Source organism: Nomascus leucogenys, chromosome 9 (assembly GCF_006542625.1).
Source record: "Nomascus leucogenys isolate Asia chromosome 9, Asia_NLE_v1, whole genome shotgun sequence".
NCBI lineage: Eukaryota > Metazoa > Chordata > Mammalia > Primates > Hylobatidae > Nomascus > Nomascus leucogenys.
This window is the reverse complement of record NC_044389.1, coordinates 52,329,124-52,351,553: the sequence shown is the minus strand read 5'-3', so window position 1 is coordinate 52,351,553 and position 22,430 is coordinate 52,329,124. Positions and strand designations below refer to the sequence as shown.

The window sequence follows — 22,430 nt, the reverse complement described above, 5'->3', positions numbered from 1 at the left end:
ATAATATACTTTTTCTTGATTATTAATTATTCCAGGTTTCTTAGTTTTACTCTACCCTTTAACTTCTCAAGTTGCATGGGTGTGGTGCAGTCCTACTTTGCCTAAGAGTTGGAGTCTCTGAGGGCAGACTCGTATGAATGCTGCTGCTCCTCTGGACCTGGCCACCCAGTGGGGCTGTCACACCCCAGACTGGTGCTAGGGAATGTCTGCAAGGGATCCAGTGATGTGACCTGTCCTCTAGTCTCCCATCAGTGGATACCAGCACCAGCTCTGACACGGGTAGCAGGGAAGTTACGTAGACTTTGTGAGATTCCTTGGTTATTGGCCTTAGCAATGTTGACTTTCTCAAATGCCAGCTGTAGTAGTAATGTACTGGCACGCGGACAAACTCAGGACCTCCCAGTTACCCAAAGTGATGAAGGCAGTGGTGATAGCTGAGGTCATGCACAAGTTTTTTCCTTCCTGGTGTTGTGTTATTCTGCCTGCAGATGCTGTAATGGACTGTCAGTTGGCCTCTAGCCAGGAGGTGGCACTTGCAAAAGAGCTCCAATTGTAGTGGTAGAAGTGAGTTTTGTGCTTGCCTTATGTTACCCAGAAGTACTCTGGGCTGGGGGTGGGGTCATGGAGCTCCCCAAATTCTCTGTCCTTTCTGTTAAGCTACCAGGACAGGTGCAGGAGCAAGGACAGGTGGAGGCTGCGTCAGCCAAGTCTGTGTTCTGGCTCCCTCTTTGTAGGCAGGAGCAGTGGTCACAAAGAGGATCGGAGGGAAGCTCTCTGACTGCTTGGGTAATGTTCCAGGGAGAAGTGTAGCTGCCTCTGCTGCACAGAAGAAGAATCCACATGGGGAGTATGTGTAGCAGCAGGAAGTAAACCTTATCTGGCTCCTACATGCTTGGCAAGGCAGGTGTCACATTTGTAGTGTTCCACTAGCATCAGGTAACTGGATTCCAGGCACACTCCTCTCAAAACTCAAAAATGCCCCAGGTCATGAGCCTTCCCCACTGATATGGTTTAGATCTGTGTCTCTGCCCAAATCTCATGTCAAATTGTGATCTCCAATGTTGGAAGTGGGGCCTGGTTGGAGAGGATTGGGTCATGGAGGTAGGGTATTCATGAATGGTTTAGCACCATCCTCCCTTGGTACTGTTCTTGTGATAGTGAGTGAGTTATCAGGAGATCTGTTTTTTTTTTTTTTTTAAGTGTATAGCACCTTTGCCCTCACTCTCTCTCTTGCTCCTGGTCCCATCATGCAAAACGACCTGCTGCTCTGTTGCCTTCTGCCATGATTAGAAGCTTCCTGAGGCCTCCCCAGAAGCAGAAACCACTATGCTTCCTGTACAGCCTATGGGACCATAGGCCAATTAAACTTGTTTTTTAAAAAATAAATTACTCAGTTTCAAGTATTTCTTTATAGGAATAAGAGAATGGCCTAACACACCCACTGAGATGGAAATTGGCTTTCAGACCATGCTCCTCTGAAGCAGGGGTGTCCATCTCCTGTGCCTGTGGCCATGGCACACTTCCTACTCATTCCTCAATTATGGCCAAAGGGAGTTTGCCCCCACTCAAGATTGTATTGTGACTCTCACTTGGGAGCTTCTCTCAACCTGTGACCACAACCTGAGTTAGTTTCCAGACTTCCACAAGGTCCCTTGTGATATAGGATTAGGATTTACTTTTCTCTGTTCCTGCTGGAGTCTGGGAGTGCACACAAACCATGTCCAGATGCTGTTCTTTCTCGTGTATTTCCCACTGCTCACTAAAGCAGCTCCAGTACTGGATAGGGTTAAGGCACTTCCCCGTGGTCTGGATTGCCAGGTTTGCCAGTGGGTGTATATATCCCAGAGGCAGTTTCTCCCCACTCACACTCTGGGGACTCATAGTTTTTCACCTGGCTCACAGGATAGGCTGCTGCCCCCCACTTTTTTCAAAGGGCTTATGGTTACTTTTGTTTTTTTTTCTGTTAGGTTTCTGTGTTGCTTCTGGTAAAAAAATTCACAGTGTGATTCTCTACTCACTAGATCGTCTTCTCAAGTAGAGGGAGGCATGCTAACAATGCCTCTGGTTCGCTGTCCTGGGGAGAAAAGTTATCTGACATTTAATTGAAGAGAGAAAATGAATGTTAAATTTGTCAGTAGTTGTAGTTATAGTTTAATTTTGGTTTATTTATTATGGTGAAATTACACTTATACATTACTTGTTTTTCACTAACTAAAAATCCTCCCTCCTTCCTTCCTTTCCCAAGCCCCACTCTACTCCCTCTCTTCTTCCGTTTCTCCTCCGTTTCTCCTTTTCTCCCTCTCTCTCTCCCTCTCTTTATTTTTTTATCTCTTTCTTCCCTTTTTCTCACTTTTGCTTGCTTTCCTCTCTCTCTCCCTCCCTGCTTGCCTGCCTTCCTCCCTTCCTCCCTTCCTTCTTTTCTTCCTTCCTCCTTCCTTTCTTCCTTCCTCTTTAATTTCTCTTTCTTCTTAATATGTAAACATGATAAGTATTCTAGAAGTCCTAATTGAATTTTTTCTTAATAGCTTATCAGGAAATTACTGGTAGTTTTTTTTCTCCTCAGCAAACATATAAGCTAATTTCCTCCATCTAACTTGTTTCATTTTCTCCAGGAAGACCCACTACATTATGTGAGACTATGGGGAAAGCTGAAATTTGGTTAATCCGAACATATTGGGATTTTGAATTTCCTCGTCCATACTTACCTAATTTTGAGTTTGTTGGAGGATTGCACTGCAAACCTGCCAAACCTTTACCTAAGGTAGGTCTACAACAGTGGAGGATGTTATGCTCCTTATAATAAAATACATAATTTTCTTTTAAAGTTTATAGCCTCAATAACAAATAAATGCTGCTGGACATTTCAATTTGCTACTCCACATCTATTTTCCTCATGGTAGAGGTCTCCTACAAGTGATATTAGGTGTTTTGGACTTTACACTGACAATTTAAACTGAAGAATAAAATGATTCAAGTTTTGCGTTACAAATATCAGTGTGTCTACACCTTGATACTGGACTTGGGGGAACAGAAAACCAGATCATAGAAATTACGAAGGAGACTGCCCTAGTCTTCTTAACAAGCCACATAGCATTATGAGCAGGAACATTTACCAAATTTCTTGAGAGATAAAGATGTCTTCATGAAAACTCTTGGGTGAATTCCATATAACTTGCTGAGTAAGAAGTCATTATTGAAGAAAGACAATGAAATGAGGCAGGGCTTTTAGGTTTTAATCTTGAGAATTTATTAGATAGTTGTGACATCTACTGTCAGGAATCAATTGGTTAAAAAAAAAAACTCTTTTGAGTTGACAATGGTGACTTCAGTTTTTGACCTATGTACTTTAAGGAACCAAAAGGATTTTTGGTAATTTCTAGAAATCTTTTAGGTAGTACAAAGTGTAAATCCAAGCAGAAAACATTAGAAATAGATTCAGATTCATCAGCATAAAGTAGCTATTATAAAACTGAGAGACTCAAATGTTGTATTGGTTCTTTATAAATATAATGTCAGGTTTTATGGCATGAGAAAGAAGTTGTATGCTACAATATGAAGTCTTCGGAGAAGAAATGTGGAGAGAAATTATACAGAAAAAGTGTTGAGAAGCAACATAGAGTACAGGTACATAGGGCAGGAACAATGTATTTAACTATCAATAGGGAGTGAGGAAACAGGCTATTATTTATTTGGTTCATACACCAACCAACGTAATCTTTTTAGAAAGTTGCAGGTTCCCATAAGAGTACTAAATTTCTGTTTATGGTAAAAGACATATTTAAGTTTAAAATTTTATTTCTAGATTCTAAAAATTTTATTTCAGGATTTTCTTGCCAGTTAAGTTATGGCTGCAGGCAAGCTCTAGTGAATGTTTATTATAGGAGATAATGTACCAATATCTAAATAAAGAAACAGAAATATACATGACGTATCCATAAGTCACTGGATAATGACCCATGCCACCCTACTATGTTTTTCCTCCCAAACCCACTTTTTACACAAACACACACATATACACATTCATAATTTCACAAAGACAAATCAGCCATGTTTTACAATAGCAGACATTATGCCATTATGTGTTCAATCAATATAAATATCGATATAGGCCTTGGGAAATATGAATACCAATCATGGATTATATTGCTGATGAAATAATTATGCCAATCACTGGGTACACAGAATACAAAAACAACAAGAGACTGTCAAATGAAAATTCCATATCAGTATGGTAGGTGTGTATGTTTGTGTGTGTATGTGTATGTTTGTGTGTGTGTGTGTGTGTTATTTTAATGAATTAATATCTGTTTGGAAAATAAATCAAAATGGCAAAGCACCAATTCCTGGGACTTCAGAAATATTCTCCTGACATTAACTAAGCCAAAAATAGCAATCTATTTTCACTTAAGATATCACCCTCCCCTAATAATTTGTCTAGTCATAAAGTGATACATCAGTGATTCCAGTGTGATCACAACAAATATTTGCACAGGGAATGAAGGATACATCTGTAGAAAGTATCATTCGTATAGATTATGATGTGAAAGGCCTTAATCTCAGATTTTGCAGTGTCAAATTTGCAAAACTATAAGTAATGACCTAAGGAACTTTATTGGAAGACAAATTTATATTTTAATTTTTCTTTAAGGCTCAAATTAAGGGCACATAGCTAACATCACACTCATGGCAGCTTATACATCGGGAAGAGAGAGATGCATTGTCTCATAAGCATCATTGTGATTATAGTTGGAGATGCACTTTGTTATCCTGTTCTAAAATATGTTACTATTAGATGCCATTTTAAACAAACTTTTTCTTAGACCTATTAATCAAAGAAAGCATAAACTTGAGAAAATGATCTTGAATGCTTAACAGGAACCGGTAAATTTATTAATAATTTTATTAGATATAACTGGCATGCTAACAATTTTAAAAGCCTAGCTCAGTATCCTTTATTGGGCTTCCCTCCAAAAACCATTTTTATGAGTTTGCAAACAACCCTGTTGATTGGTTAAATTAAGCCTTGGGGGTAACAATTTCAGTTACCATGAGAAGAGTTGTCCCTTATTTAGTGTTCATTTCTGTAATGGTTTTGTTTCCATGCTTGGACTTGTAATCACTGATTGTATATTCAAGTTATACATTTTAGAGACATGTTTCCTCTTAAGGAGAATAGATCTGACTGGGCACAGTGGCTCATGCCTGTAATTCCAGCACTTTGGGAGGCCGAAGCGGGTGGGTCACTGGAGGCCAGGAGCTGGAGACCAGCCTGGCCAACATGTTGAAACCCCATCTCTACTAAAAATACAAAACTTAGTCGGACACGGTGGCATGAGACTATAATCCCAGTTACTCAGGAGACTGAGGTGTGAGAATCACTTGAACCAGGGAGGTGAGGTTGCAGTGAGCAGAGATCATGCCACTGCACTCCAGCCTGGGTGACAGAGCCAGACTCTGTAAAAAAAAAAAAAAAAAAAAATAGAAACTAGATCTTTCTGCATGTCAGAAGATAGTTTAACAGTTTCTCTGACATACATCTCAATTTTACCTACATAAATGTGTAAGTAAACTTATTTTTCTTATGATGCTACACCTTTGTAATAGAAAATATATTATGTGTGCAGGAAATGGAAGAATTTATCCAGAGCTCAGGTAAAGATGGTGTCGTGGTGTTTTCTCTGGGATCAATGGTCAAAAACCTTACAGAAGAAAAGGCCAATCTTATTGCCTCAGCCCTTGCCCAGATTCCACAGAAGGTCAGTACAGCCTGGGATCCTGGTACACAGCTTTTTACTAATGGGAGAGACAGTGCAGCTAGTAATGTTCTTTCCATATGAAAATTGAAACTCATTATACACTGAGTATCACTAGTAACAGTTGTAAGTAACATTGTGTAATATATTAAAATTGTGAACATTAGCACATTGAATCATTTGCCTACTGAGCCTTGGCATTATTTTAGAAACACAGACTTTTTTGAAGTCATTTATTTTTAATGGAATAGAAATGAAAACTTTAAGCCCCCACTGACCTTTTACTATTTGAAATTTTTTGTTCTCCACTGACTACTTTCAAAAGTTTTGAAGTTTGTTAGCTCCATGGCCCAGGAAAAGAGAGAGTGTATACACAAAGCAGGGAGAAATTATGCTAAAAATATAATTCAAATGTCTAGGTTTTATTACAACTTTATCAAAGTGTAGTTGGTTTAGAAGTAGAAGCCTAGATTCACTTAGTCTTTCTAAGTTGAATATTCTGTAGCTAAAAACAATTAAAATTCAAATATTATAGTCCAACAACATGCAGTTTCTGACTTATGTTATTCAATTAACCTCAATTTTTATCTCTACAATTTTGCATTTCTATTCTTTTTATACTTCTATTCATGACACATCCTAGGACTCTTTATATTTATGTATTAGTTAAAGCACATAGCACTCCTCATGATTTTTTCTCCTCCATGTTGTGATTGATTAAACTGGTCCTGTTTACATTCTATTGCTTCACTTAAAATCTAACTTCCAAAAGCTTTTAAGTGGTAAATATCAAAACAATAATACTATACTTGATAAACTATTAGTACAAGACTTTACAAAAAGGTACATATAAACAGTTCTACTACGTATCTCAACGTTTGTAAACTACTGCTTATGTAATTCCCATCCTCCAAGTAGCTGGCTAATTGATTTCTAAATAATTCTACCAACTTAAAATGTCCTCATTGTGTTTTTCCTTGCAAAATTAAAGCACCATTTTCCACAGGTTTTATGGAGATACAAAGGAAAGAAACCAGCCACATTAGGGAACAATACTCAGCTCTATGATTGGATACCCCAGAATGATCTTCTTGGTAAGACTGTGGGGGAAGAAAAGCTGTATAGTGGGACAATAGACAAGTTAAGTAACTGTTTAATAGCAAATAAATTCAATAAATTTTTAATAATTTAAAATTTTATTTGACACTCAATTTTAAAGCAGACATAATTACATAATTTGCCATTAATTTTATAGATTCATGCTTTCTCTGGTTCACAAAAGAGCATTTTCAGTTAAGATTAATCACACTTCAAGTTTCATTTTCAGTTCAGATATCATCTCCTCAGTAATATATTCCCAGAAAATGCAAATGCTGTTAATTACTGCTTATCCTGGGATCACAGTTTTCTGACATACCAATGCCCTATGTGATCTGCTTTTGTAGAAAACGGATCCTTCTTTAGAGAGATATATTATAGCTTTTTGACCCCTTCTGTCTCTCAAATTCCGCTAATGTGTTATTATTACACACCCACTTCTCACTCCATCCTCAAATTAGGTCATCCCAAAACCAAAGCTTTTATCACTCATGGTGGAACTAATGGGATCTATGAAGCTATTTACCACGGAGTCCCTATGGTGGGAGTTCCCATGTTTGCTGATCAGCCTGATAACATTGCTCACATGAAGGCCAAAGGAGCAGCTGTGGAAGTGAACCTAAACACAATGACAAGTGTGGATTTGCTTAGCGCTTTGAGAACAGTCATTAATGAACCTTCGTAAGTACTAACGCTCCTAACGACTTGTCAAACATTAATTATGTTATTTATAATACCAGAAAATGTACATTCTTTAATACTTTTTAATTATTTTCCAATAACAACTGTAACCTGACCAATATAAAAACCATTTTATTTGCCAAACTGCTGAAGTGATTTGCTGAAATCAGAAAAATAAGAAAATCCTAAGATTTCAAATATTATTTCAATATTTTTCAAGATAAAGAATGCTATGATGATATAAATTCTCATTTTTTCTGGATAATCTGCTTAATATTATAAACTAATTAATAAGTATATGCATATTATAAACTAATCAGTAAATACAAAATTAAAATGATAATCTGCCCAGTAATAATCATTCAGAAATAACTATTAACACTGAGTATATTCCATTCTATACCTTTAATTAGTATATGTATACACACAGAAAAGATATAGGGTAGTGAATAATTCTTTAAATATTGACTGGTACTATGTGATATTTTAAATAAAATTTAAGTATAATTTTATCTGACAGCTTTTAGATTGAAATGAATCTATAAAATATATTGAGCTATATATATACACATAGCTTAGTATATTATATATATGTCTATATATCTAGCTTAGTAGATAGTGTGTGTGTATATATATCGTGTCTTATTTTTTTTCTCTGAAAGATTTCACCAAAGATAAGAAGTAATATGATATATGTATATGTAATTTTGAGTCTTTATTTTTGATGATGTGTTTTAATTTTAGCTACTTATAGTTGAACTCCTGCTTTGAAATGTATCTCTATTTGATTCCAAATTTGTATTACCTATATTGTAATTTTACTTTACCAATATTTGTGTCATTTTTTTCTCACATTTAGTCTTTTTCCTATATTTTAAGGGACTCAGTGTTCACCATTGAATTAGAGATTATTTATTCCAAAATATTTAGGATTTATTTCTTGACTGATTATCTCACATGGAATTTTCTTCCAATAAAGACTTGTATACTGAATCCTCCGAAATAATGTTTAGCAATATTCACTCGCTGCTTTGTTATGAGAATGACTTTTATCTGCAAAAAATATGTTTAGCTCTTGCTTTCTTTCCTTCAGACCTGTGGAAATATTACTCATGGCCTTCCAGTTTAAATTGTGCTATATGATTTCTGAGTCCTGCCTGACCATTTTATCTTTTTGCTTTCTTTTCAACTTGGAAAAAGAAATCGTTACTTTTTAAAATTCAGAAACTCAATTATGGTGTATTCTTACAAATTATTTTATATATTTTTCTTCAATTATACTGTGTCCTTACAACACTGTTAATCTAGGATAAAAAATTATCCAGTTTTTCTTTTCAGAAATTAATTATTTTGTGTATTATTTCTTAGAATGCCTTTTATTTCTATTTTTTATCTTTACTTCTGGAGCACCAGTTTAGTCTTCCCTATGATAAAATATTTTGGTATGTTTTCCTCTATTATTTCATGTCTAATTGTTCTAATCAATTTTTACTATTATTAATTCATTGAGATTGCCTCAAATAGTTCACAAATTAGTAAATTTATTATTTTTACCATGAGCATTGCTTGCTGTTGTTAATTTCTTTATTAATTCTTTCAACTGTCACTTTTAACAACTTATTTCATCAGCTCACCTGTCTCCTTATCACTCCTCTTGCTTTATAAGTCAATTTTGATATCATATTCATTACCCTCCCGCTATTATTGTATTTTGAATCTCCTCTTCTTTGGACTATATGCCATACCTAAATGCATTTTTAGTTTCTCATTTATTTTTCAGTATATTTAAGTGGTTATCAGGCTGTTATTTTTTTCTCGGTCTTGGTGTTTGCTCTGAATTTGTGTGGGTACCTTAAACTTGCTTTATGTTGTATTGGACTTAATTGTTTTCATGTAGAGTCCAAGCTTGAAGAACAGATTTAATATTTCATTCACTTTCCTGAAGGCTGAGATTCAGGAAGTAGAGGGGAAGTTAAACTCGGATCGAATTTAGTGCTTTTTCTTAATGGAAGTAAGCTGCTTAAAAACATCTATTCAATGCCCTTTGCCAGGCATTTTAGACATGAGGGCCAGTGTATTCATTTCAAAAAAGAAAGACTCTCAACAGTTGGTTTAGATTCATACCAAGACTCAGCCTTGGTTGCCCACTTTTGCTCTCTATCCACATTCCAATTAACTGACTTTTATTAATACATACATGTTGTGTAAGTCATAATTTTAGAAATCATAATTCACGAGCTAAGTGGTGGGTGAGGAGCTTCAGCAAGGCTCAAATATGATCTTTTTTTGACCTTAATGTCTAGTCAATTAGACTATTACAAAGTTGTTAGTTGCTGACAATTTGGTTCATTGTATTAATTATCAGCGTAGGTACGGTCTGTGATTCTCTTTAACTCTAATGCTTAAAATGATCACTACATTTTATTATTGACTTGAAAACTATGAACCAAAAATAAAATTCTAAGCCTCCCACACAACCGTCGGAATGGACTTCCTCCTCAGCCAGAGATCTTTTAAAATTTAACCTGAGCGTCTATTTCAGGCCATAATGGGAAGTGAGGGTCAAACATGACCCAGTATACCTCTCCGGCATTAGCATCAACACAGACTTTAAGCTGATAAGAAACATTTCACAACCTATTCTCTCTGAAGCCTACTACCTGAAGGCCGCCTCTGCAAATAAGGACTTGGATCTCCACAATCCTTTATCTTAACTCAGGCATTCCTTCCCTTTGAGCCCAGGTCTTTAGAGAAACTCAACCAATTGTCAACCAGAAAATGTTTAAATTTACCTATAGCCTGGATGCACCCCCACTTCAAGTTGTCCCACCTTTCTAAACCAAACCAATGTACTTCTTAAATGTATTTGATTAATGTCTTATGCCTTCCTAAAATGTAAAAACCAAGCTGCACCCCAAAAACCTTGGGCACATATACTCAGGACCTCCTGAGGGCTTTATCATGGGCCATGGTCACTCATATCTTGCTACAAATAAATATCTTCAAATATTTTAGATTTTGATTCATTTCATTGACAAAACTATTGATGCAAAAAATGAGAACTATAAATACTGTTACAAATTTCTAAATAAATGCCTAAAAATTATTTAATTCAAAATACATACACTTTAACCCTAAACCAAATACCACCTCTGGGAACACAAGGTATAGTGTAGAGTATATATATGGATGTGTTTGTACTCCATTCTGTTATTCATTAAAGCAATTAATAAACATTAAAAATTACATTTGAATAGATAGACCATTGTAATTTAATTATTCAAAATATTTTACCATATCAGTCATAAAACATTAGTGTATAATAAAACATGAAATAATAAATTTATGATCATGGTCTTTGTTCCACATCATTTATAGGAAAACATGCTTTCTTCTTATTATTTTTCGATTCACATGTACAGATTTATTTATTGCCTAAAGTATATTATGATGATCCATGTGAAATTACTGTCTTGATCCTACCTGTTTCAATGCAGTTGAAAGTATGAATATTCTTTTTCACTAGACAGACAGACACACAAACACACACACACTCAACACATGTAAACTACTCCTGCTGCTGAATCTAGTGTACCATATTCTCTTGCAAATGATGACCATGTTCCCCATTCCCCAGTCCTAACAACGTCCTGCCAACACCGGGACATCTCTACACAAACCATTTACCTTCTCTCATCTTCATGAATACAGGCTGGAACTTTTATTCCAGACACAAACCAAAATGAAACCTACTAATTTTGGTTTAACAACTAGGGAAACTGCAAGTGAAGACATAGTTTGCCTTTTAAATATGTAGATATCCACCCAATATTGTTTGAGAGGCCATTAGAACTGTTATCTCTGTTACTATCGCTATTGTGATGGCAAGTTGATTTAGAGCTCTAATTCTAGAGAGATGTTTCAATTGAAACATCAAAGTTCATGTACTTGGATATGCCACTTCTTAAATCACCAAAGTATTTTTGTTCAGTCTTCATGTTACAGATACAGACACTGTCCTTTTCATCACAAACATGCAAATGTGTGCCACAGAGTAATTATCACAGTGACAACAGCTTAGAACTGTAAAATGACTCACTAATGCTGACTGCCAATTTCCTTTGTCTGTCATATGAACTAGCCAGACATTAGAGGATATGCTTATGTATGTCTTACATGATTTTTATCCCACAGTATTAGGTTATGTACCATCTTCATCTTGGAACCATCCTGGACAGTAGAGTTCACACAGTATCAAAATTATTTTTGGAAAAATTATGCTAAACATATATATTTACAACTGGCTTACTCTACTTTTTTATGTCTACATTTGATTATACTATGTTAAGCATATATTTCATCCATATCTTCCTTTTCATAACTCTTAAAATCCTATGCAACTAGCAAAGTTCATGCAAGAATTATATTTTCTCAACGTAACTATGGCCTTTAACTTGTATAGCAAAAGTGTATCACATATTTATCTTCAATGAAAATAAAAACAAAAATTATCTAATTTCTGCCTATTTATTTGTCTTCTAGTTATAAAGAGAATGCTATGAGGTTATCAAGAATTCACCATGATCAACCTGTAAAGCCCCTGGATCGAGCAGTCTTCTGGATCGAGTTTGTCATGCGCCACAAAGGAGCCAAGCACCTGCGGCCAGCTGCCCACGACCTCACCTGGTTCCAGTACCACTCTTTGGATGTAATTGGGTTCTTGCTGGTCTGTGTGACAACGGCTATATTTTTGGTCATACGATGTTGTTTGTTTTCCTGTCAAAAACTTGGTAAGATAGGAAAGAAGAAAAAAAGAGAATAGGTCAAGAAAAAGAGGAAATGTACGTATTTTTAAGTTTGGCAAAATTCTGAGTAGTGTAGTCCTATTAATTCCAGCCAAAAGGAGTTTAACAAAAACGCATCTCCCATCCTGTTTCCAAATTTTCTATTTCTCTATCTGCGATAAGCCTACTGATAAAGCCTAGATTTTGGCATGATTATTATTAACTTGTGAGTTATAGCCTTCTATTTTTCCTTTGTCTCTCCCTGCTGACTATACCCTCTTCCTTTCATTTTTCTGACACAAGGATACTACCTAATTTTAAATATGTTCTATTCATAGTATCAAATTATTTTGTAGTTAACCTTAATTAATGATGAACAATATGCTGAATCCTGGTAATGCATACAGTGTAGATGGAATTTGATAGGTGTAAGGAAGAGTCAAATTCACAAGTTTCCATATACCAAACAAATCAGGGAGCCACCACAGGAGAGTAGTGTGTTATGAGAAAGGTAATGATTTCCTTTTTTAATAAAAACAAACTCCTCTGCTTGCTCAATGTTTCAGGAGTTAGAGAATGAATTTTAAGTGTGATGTGCATCCCTATTAAATGTCTACAAAATTTTCATTGAGCATATCTAGAAAATCACGGTATAACTTGCCTGCCTTTCTTCAACATATATTCTTATATAACCTGTAGTGGAAGATTTGGGTACTGTCTTTAATAAATAAATCAATTGACTCTTTTTTATTTCAAGGAGAAAGTACTAGGTTATATGTTGAAGGTGAACAGATCATATTTAGAGGATATAACTGTTAGAAATCTAGAAAATATTATCAATTTTATAAAATTTTTAGTTAACTGTGCAAATAATTACATGAACCATCAATTAATTATGCTTAAAAATCACTAATGTTCACAATATATTATCACTATTTGTAATCAAAAGTTTAATTTTATGCCAAAAAATAAAAAATGCTTACTTGGAATTTGATATCATTGCATTATTTTTATCTTTATCTCCACAAATTTAAATTTATCAATTAATTGTTATGCTATGTATATAAAAAACTAAGAGCTTCACCAAGGATATGGCATAATAAATATTTATCAACGGAAAGCACTAGTTGAAGGCAAATACTTTTACTTGATTAAGCCTTGCATTAATTTAATAAATATATTGAAGATTTTGCTTTCTTTACCCTTTATAAATTTAATGGCATTTCTAGCTAAAGTGGTAATTTAAATATTTGAAATTGAGAAGACAAATTACATTCATTGCCTTAGTAACATTTTTGAAATTCTTCTTTCTTTCACTGTTTCTTTTTTCAATTTTATGTTATTTTAAGTTCCAGGATACATGTGCAGGTTTGTTACATAGTAAACGTGTGCCATGGTTGTTTGCTGCACCTATCTGCCCATCACCTAAGTATTAAACCTAGCATGCATTAACTGCAGGCATATAGCTAGGCATATACTCAATTTTAATAGTTCGTAAAATCTAGAAATATAGTCAAACACAGAGTCAACTGATATTTGACAAGAATGCAAAACTATACGACGGAGAAAAAACAGTATCTTTAACAAATACCAGTGGGCAAACTGATTATCAATATTCAAAAGAATAAACCTAAACCCCTTACCTCAAGCCATATATAAAAATGGACTAAAAATAGATAAAAAAAATAACCTAAATGTAACATCAAGAACTATAAAACTCTCAGCAGGAAGAATATGGGTATAACTTTCTAACTCTGAATTTTGCAAGGTTTTTAGATATGACACCAAAAGTAGAAGCAGTCAAATTAAAACTGATAATTGGACTTCACTGAAATCAAAATTTTTGTACATCCAAGAACACCATCACTAAAGTCTGAAGAGAAACCAGACTTTGGAGGATATAGTTGCAAATTACATACATGGTAAGTGACTTATGTAAGAAATTTATAAAGAAAGCTTACAGGTCAATGATAAAAAAAAAATGACGCAATCTAAAAATGTGCATAAGATCTGAACAGGCATTTCTCTAAGGAATATGTAAATGTCCAATGAGGACAAATGAAAAAATGCTCTGCATCATTAAGTTCAACATTATTACAGGAAAATGTTAGTAAAAACCACAATGAGATACCACCTCACCCTCACTAACATGGTTATTATCAAAAAGATAAATAATTAAAAGTGTTGGCAAGGATGTGGAGAATTTGGAATCTTCACACTTCACTTGTGTGAATCAAAAATTATCCAGACACTTTGAAACAATCTGCCAGTTTATCAAAAGGTTAAACACAGAGTTACAATATGACCCGGGAATTCTACCTCTAGTAATATACCCGAGACAAATGGCAATAGGTCTATACAAAATTAATACGTGCATGTTGATTAACAACATCTTATCCAAAACTGGAAGGAAAACTACAGTTCATCACTGATACATGAATAAACAATATGTTGTAGAATATTATTTGGCAATAAAAATAATAAAGTCTTGATGCATGCTATACCATTAATGAAACTTTTTAAAACATTATACTAAGTATAGATGACAAACAACAAAGATCCTTCATATAACAATATGTCCCTTCATATGAAATGCACTTAATAGGAAAATCGATAGAGATAAAAAGTAAGTTAGTGTTTGCCTAAAATGCAGGATAAAGAATGGCTAAGGGTAAAGTGTTTCTTTTGGTGGGTGATAAAATAGTCTAAATGTTGTTCCAGTTGTTGAAAAATTCTATGAATATATGATGAACCATTGAATTGTATATTTAAAACTTTTCTTCGGAAGACAGAGTTTCACTTGTCACCAAGGCTGGAGTGCAGTACTGCAATCTCCACTCATTGAAGCCTCAACCTCCTGGGCTCATGTCATCCTCCCACCTCAGCCTCCCAAGTTGCTAGGACTGCTGGTGCACACCACCACAGCCAGCTAATTGTTCGTTTTGTTTTTGTTTTTTGTAGAGACGAAGATTCACTGTGTTGCCCATGTTGATATCAAACCTCTGGGTTTAAGCGACCCACCTTCCTGGGTTTCACAAAGTACTGGGATTACAGACATGAGCCATTGCACCCAGCCATTGAATTGTACACTTTAAATTGACAAATATGTGATTTGTATGTGTACAAATTTTTTACACACAAAAGTATCTTGAACAGTGACATCCAAGAAATGGTAATTCAGCTGTATAATTACTTTATCTCCGGTTCTGTGTCAAGGGGACTGCAGACCAAGAAGTCTCCATTTGTCACTGTACTTGACAATTCACAAACCTCTTACATGACTTAAGTGTCTAGAACACACAAGTTCAACTCTTACTGGGGAGTAAAACACTTGTAATTTTAAAAGATGCATTGACACACACTTGTAAGCATGAGGCCATCTACCTTTTCTTGATCCATTTACCATCCCGAAACTGTGATTGTTCATATAATGTATTTACTTTGACATTGCTATGGTTGGAATGTGTCCTTTCCAAAATTCAGGTATTGCCAATGGGACAGATTATGAGGAGGGGCCTCTAAGAAGTGATATTGCCTTCTTCATGAATGGGATGAAGGTCTTTATAAAAGAGGCTTCAAGTAACATTCAGCAGGCTTGCTTTTCTGCTACATGAAGATACAGAACTGGTCACTTTTGCCATTCCACTTCCACCATGTGAGGATGCAGCAAGAAGACTTTCCCTAGATATCAGCATCTTGATCTTTAACTTGCCAGCCTCCAGAACTGTGAGAAAACAATTTCTGTTCTTGGTAAATTATCCAGTCTTGGGTATCTTGTTATAACAGCAAGCCTGCATAAGCCAAATGTGTTGGAGTTTTATTTTAAATTCTTGATGATTTCTCCTTAGTTAGAAGCAACAGCAATAGCACAGAGAAATAAGCATTGCATTTAACTAGAATGTCTATGAAATGAACTTCAGTGTTGCTTCCCCTACAGTTGAGTTGTTACTTTAGGTAGAGGAGTTGTGGAAAGCTGCTGGTAAAATACAGACAGTGGATCAATAGGAAGTGAATTGAGAACTGGATGAACTCACTTCAAATGAAGTAAGTATTGAATAAACTTGTCTAGAGAGGTCATGAGGTGACTGTTCTAGACCTTTGTCTTCCATTTTCCTTGATCTCAGTAGACTAGTATTGAATTTGAATCTTTTTATACATATTGCACTAAAGATGGATTGTAGAATTTTTTGGCAGGATAGATCAATGCATAAAAGATGTACCCAAAGATACATTTTGGACAGATATTGCACTACTGCAAAACAATTACGGGGATTTTCTGATTGTTATGAAAATCTTTGTAAAAATGTGGTTTTGAACAATAAACTTAAAAAGAAAATGTAGAAAAGTTGAGGTTTGATGTTATTTTTTCACATGCCAGTGGTCTCAGTGGTGAGCTGCTGACTGAGCTACTAAAGCATCCTTTTTTTTTTCACAGTTTCTGCTTCTTTCCTGGCTACATACTGGAGAAGTATAGTGGAGGACTTCAATTACCTCCTTCCTACATGTGTGTTGTTCTGTCACAATTTTTATACTCAAATAACATAAATGGAGAACACTATATATATATATATATACACACACATATATATATACACATATGTGTGTTTTCTTTTAACTTTTGGTTTCAAACAATCAATAAGAAATGGGATCAGTTTTAAAATGTGCCATCAGGGCCTGGTGTGGTGGCTCATGCCTGTGGTCCCAGCACTTTGGGAGGCTGTGGTGGGTGGATCATTTCAGGTCAAGAGTTTGAGACCAGCCTGGCCAGCATGGTGGAACCTTGTCTCAACTAAAAATGCAAAATTGGCTGGGCATGGTGTCACATGCCTGTAGTTCTAGCTACTCGGGAGGGCTGTCTCTCCTTGAACCTGGGGGGCAGAGGTTGCAGTGGGCCAGGATCGTGCCACTACACTCCAGCCTGGGCAACGGAGTGAGACTCCATCTCAAAAAAAAAAGTAAAAATGTGCCATCAAGTTAGAAGTTTTAAATTCATGGTACAAGCATTGCCATAGATGTGCCTGAAACACACAGATGACTTTTTTTTGCGACAAGGTCTGTGTTTCACAGGCTGGAGTGTGGTGGCGCGAGCATGGCTCACTGCAACCTTGATCTCCCAGTCTCAACTCAGGAGATCCACCTGCTTCAGAATTTCATGTGGTTGGAACCACAGGCGTGTGCCACCATGACCAGCTGTTTTTTTTTTTTTTTTTACTTTTTGTAGAGGGATGGGGAATCTAACTTTGTTACCAGGTTGGTCTCGAACTCCTGGGCTCAACCGATTTGCCCACCTTGGTGCCCAAAGTGCTGGGATTACAGGTGTGAGGTTTTATTTATTTTTTTTTTTGAGACAGTCTTACCTTATTCTGTCACACAGGCTGGAATGACTTTCTAAAACTGCAGAAAGCAGAACATATTCCTTGCTGTTTATAATACTGTGGTCATACTAAAGGGAAAGAGTATTTCTCCTTAAATAAAATGACAAATTAAACAATTATGTTTTACTCGTAAAAGGTATTGTAGAATACAAAACATTTTTCACACTGGTTTTGTCTTTGATTGGTTTTATAATCCACACTTCACAAGAAGAAATGCATTTAACTTTTTTATTTTTTATTTTTTATTTTTGAAACGAAGTCTCACTCTGTCGCCCAGCCTGGAGTAGAGTGGCACGATCTCGGCTCACTGCAAGCTCTGCCTCCTAGGTTCACGCCATTCTCCCGCCTCAGCCTCCCGAGTAGCTAGGACTACAAGCACCTGCCACCACGCCTGGCTAATTTTTTTTGTATTTTTAGTAGAGACAGGGTTTCACCATGTTAGCCAGGATGGTCTCGATCTCCTGACCTTGTGATCCACCCACCTTGGCCTCCCAAAGTGCTGGGATTACAGGCGTGAGCCACTGCGCCCACCCGCATTTAACTTTTAAGAATAACTTAGTCAAAAAGTATAACTTTGCCCTGCCTTGCATAACCTTTAACTATGGCAAATGATGTTTTGTCCTTCTCCTTTGTCCAGTATTTTCCAAATGGTCAACAGTTTAAATATTTAAGCTGCACTGAGAAACCTTGCCACATTTCAGAAGTTTTGCTTTTGCTGGAGAGCCCCTGATCTCGACTTTAAAGCCAGTGTATTTACTCTAAATTACACTTTTATAGATACAAGGTAAACTGCAGCTGGGTGAAGGCACTCAGTAACCGTAAAATGTGGTCAACCACAATAAATGAAAACACAAGCTAAACAAAGTATTCACATTTTCATTTTTTTAATAAGGAATTTAAGATACATAGTAAAAGTTTAATGCTTGGAAAAGACACAAATTCAAGGTGATAAAAATATTAATTAGAAGACACATAACATGCCTCAAGTATATCGGCACTTGACTCCACAAACAAGGCATAACCATGAAAACAACACTCCCTTTATTTTGGGCTCCCAAAATCAAAAGTAAGATTAGAACTAATATATTTAATCTATCACAGATATTTAGTATACTCCATGAACTAACATTTTCTTTAAAAAAAACACTAACATTGTACAATGTTTCTATGTTTTACATTTTTTCCCACAGCTGTTGAAAATTTTAGCCTCAATTTGAAACATGACCTGCATGACAGGCTATAAATTGTCAATAATTCTGTTTCTTTGGAAAAGTACAGTTGTGACATTTACTCATTTTAGCAGATAGGTAAAAGGGAAAAATAAGGAAAAGTATACACTGGACCTGCAGTTAAGTTTTTGACAATGCCAAGGATCAAAAACAGACAAAACAACAGTTGTTGAAGATGAAAAGGTATTGCATTGGTCTTAATAGAGATGTTGCCATCTCTGGGTAAGGATGCTGACTGAGCCTGTTCTGTTTCTTCACCTCTATGTGTTTTCTCTTCTGCGACAGACTTCCAAGAAACAAAATCCATGTAGTCAGCCACACAAGGTCCATTTGACCTTTCTCATTCTTCTCTAGTCTCTTCCCTGTGACTTTTGACGAAAATGCTCAGTTCACAATATTAGCTGCCTGCTTCTGATGGGTAGTAGGTATATAATCAAAATACTCCCACCGAAGCACTCTATGGTCTAGACTAGATACTTAAAATTTAATTTTCAGCATTCCTCAACAAGGATAGCTTGCAGATATTTTGGTAAGTGAAAATAATTCCTGCTTGGAACACAGCTTACTGAACTCAAGATTTCATTTCTTTGAGTATTACGCAGTTCTCAATAAATTGATGTATACTGAGGGATGATTCTAAAGAAGTTAGTGATATCCTGTTTGGGAATAAATTTAGAAAACTGAAGGTACTCTCCATCTCTACAATTCTGTATTAGGAACAATATATTGCAATCTAGTGAGTCTCTGGGGGATAACTGTCTACCTGCATAGTAGTTGAGGAACAAGACAAGCTCCCAAACACACGAAAATCAACTTGAAATAACATCAAATTCAGCCTGGGCAATATATTGAGACCCCATATCTACAAAAAATTAGCCAAGACTGGTGGCACACGCCTGTAGTCCCAACTACTTGGGAGGTTGAGGCAGGAGGATCGCTTGACCCCGAGAGGCCAAGGCTGCAGCAAGGTGTGATCATGCCACTGCACTCCAATCTGGGCAACAGAGAGAGACTCTGTCTCAACAAAGTCAAACAAAAACATGGAATTCATTCCACATTCAGGTTCTGTAACAATGACATGTCTACTAAATTACTTTTATTTCTTTTAGGAATGTCTATATCTATGGACTGTCACTATTAAAAAATAAAACCAAAACTGTGAGCTAGACAAAGGGAATAAAATCATACTTTATTAAAAAAAAAAAGAAAAGGAAATGGGATTAGTTTTACAGTGAAGAACTATGTAAGTTTTTAATTGGTATTATGAAGTCTTACGTTTCCTTATGCCTTTTAAGGTAAGTTTATATAAATATAAAATCAAAACCTGTGTGTTTTTTAGGTGAAACGATAAAATGCAAAGATAAAATGATCAATAATCTTACAAATATGGTGGAAAAGCTGCTGTTACAGGATCAGCTAGAAGCCTATGGCCATCACTTATACAGGACGCTGTAGGAAGTCATACAACTATGAATTAATGAATTGCAGATTTATTTAAGCAATTAGATACACATTTTACCGTACACTCATTTTTATCTTATAAAAACTCAGCAGACATCTTCCTAATATGTTGATAAACAAATGCATAGATTGATGAGGCACACATATATTTTAGCACAGTTGTGTAGAATTGAGGAAATTGCCTTTTCTTGTATAGATCAGTTTCCTTATTTAAAATGAAAATATTTATTTCATATTACTTAAAGGACTCTTCACAGGTGAGAAATACATTGTCTTTTTCTCCAGATGCAAAAAAACCCTATACTTTGAGGTTTTTAATATTTATACATTTCTTTATTAAGTCCTCACAAGTCTGTTTTAAAGACCTAAAATCCTGTTAAAGTTTGGACATACATGAAATTAGTCTTTACTTTTTAAAACCTATTTTTCTCCATTTAAAAACTCAGCCAAAACTAAGAGTGAGCACAAATCTTTATTTCCATTATTTCTGAACAAAATTCCAACTGATATTTCCAAATATTTCTATAAACAATATTCTTCAGTTATTAACATAAGCAAAAGCAGTAGTGGGTACCAGAAATTCAGACATTCTCTCAAAAACATCATATTCACTTGAAAAGCCAATGTTCAGGAACTAGTTTGCTAAATAGTAGAAACTAAATAGTAGAAAATAAAATCCTGGGAAACCTGTTTCCATGGATATGTTAAGATTACTTGATTCTGGAGTTCAAGTAGTTGTTTACATTTATATCTTTAGATAGAAAACAAATGCATATTCAATTTTATAGCGGGTTATTTTAATGACTAGGTGATGTTAGAGACATGGTCTCCTCTCACTTTGCCTTTCATATATGTGTGTGTATTTGTGTGTACATGTATACTATATAACAAATTATTCACACAAATTATATTATGTCCAAATTAGTATAATTGTTTCATTAATGCACAGACACTCTGCAAAGCATTGCCTGTATTATTCCAACTTATTTTGGAAAATTACACACAGTCATTCACATGACAATTATCTCATAATCCTGTCTTTTATTTTACTCATTCAGGGAGACCCACTACATTGTCTAAGACAATGGGGAAACAGAAATATGGCTAATTAGAACCTGATAGTATTTAGTATTTTCTCTCCCAAACTCACCAAGCTTTGATTTTGTTAGAGGACCCTACTGAAAACCTGCTAACCCCCTGTCTAAAATAACTATCATTATCATTATAGAATAAAGTGAGATGCTTGTGAAACATTAAGAATAGGGTCACTGAAACTAAGGAATTCATTACTCAACACATAAGACAGTATAAATCATTTCCTCAAAAACTCTTTATAAAGTGACTAAAATGCACCAGAGGTAAGTGCTGGATTTGCAGAGAAAGAAATTTAGGCACATTTTCTACTCCCATAGAATTTAAAATCTATTTGGAATTGTAGAATAAAAAGCATGTCATAAAATGTGTATAAAATGTTTTAGAAAGGAAGGACCACAATGCTTGGAAAACATTCAGTAGGGATAATAGTAAGCATACCAGCAACACTGATAATAAAAGTGAGACCTGAATGATTTGAAGAAATAGGTCAAGTGAGAGGAAGATTCAAAATGAAAGCAGGTAGAATAGTAATGACAGTTCAGTTCCGAAGACTCCATTTAGCAGGAAGAGGTTGAATAAAGAGGCAGATTTCCTTAGAGAGATAATTTGGAATCAGATAACAGAAATAAATTTGAAATATCTAACAAAGGCATTGGGGAGCCAGAGGAAAAAAAAAATTGAGCTGGGGAAAGATATGATCAGACTTCATTACAAAAAAAACGCCTTAAGATACAGTGTCTGGTTTTAATTGCAGAGGGCCAAGACTATGCACAGAAGCATTTAGGAGACTGGTGTAAGAGTTCAGGCAACAGGTGATAAAAGCATCCGAGAATATTCTTATCCTAGGTGACTATGACTACTCTAATAATAGTACAAATCTTATATTGCATTGTGTGGGAAAAGCAGTTAATAGAGATAAAACTCTTAAAATATATTTGATACCTAGTCAGTCAT

General features: G+C 35.3%; 1 protein-coding gene across 4 annotated transcripts in view; it reads left to right on the top strand.

The window, feature by feature from the left end:
- Positions 1 to 13,310, top strand: part of LOC100599929 (UDP-glucuronosyltransferase 2A1) — a 63,797-nt gene extending 50,487 nt beyond the window's left edge. The window contains exons 3-7 of one of the 4 annotated variants that reach the window (XM_003265692.2): positions 2,613 to 2,761; positions 5,625 to 5,756; positions 6,760 to 6,847; positions 7,313 to 7,532; positions 12,075 to 13,310. In XM_003265692.2, the coding sequence (XP_003265740.1) occupies positions 2,613 to 2,761; positions 5,625 to 5,756; positions 6,760 to 6,847; positions 7,313 to 7,532; positions 12,075 to 12,354 (869 nt within the window). In that variant the 3' untranslated portion in view covers positions 12,355 to 13,310. The remainder of the gene's footprint in view (positions 1 to 2,612; positions 2,762 to 5,624; positions 5,757 to 6,759; positions 6,848 to 7,312; positions 7,533 to 12,074) is intronic. The other 3 variants (XM_030818441.1, XM_004088981.2, XM_030818440.1) reach the window with 3 other exon arrangements.
- Positions 13,311 to 22,430: the final 9,120 nt, after the last annotated feature.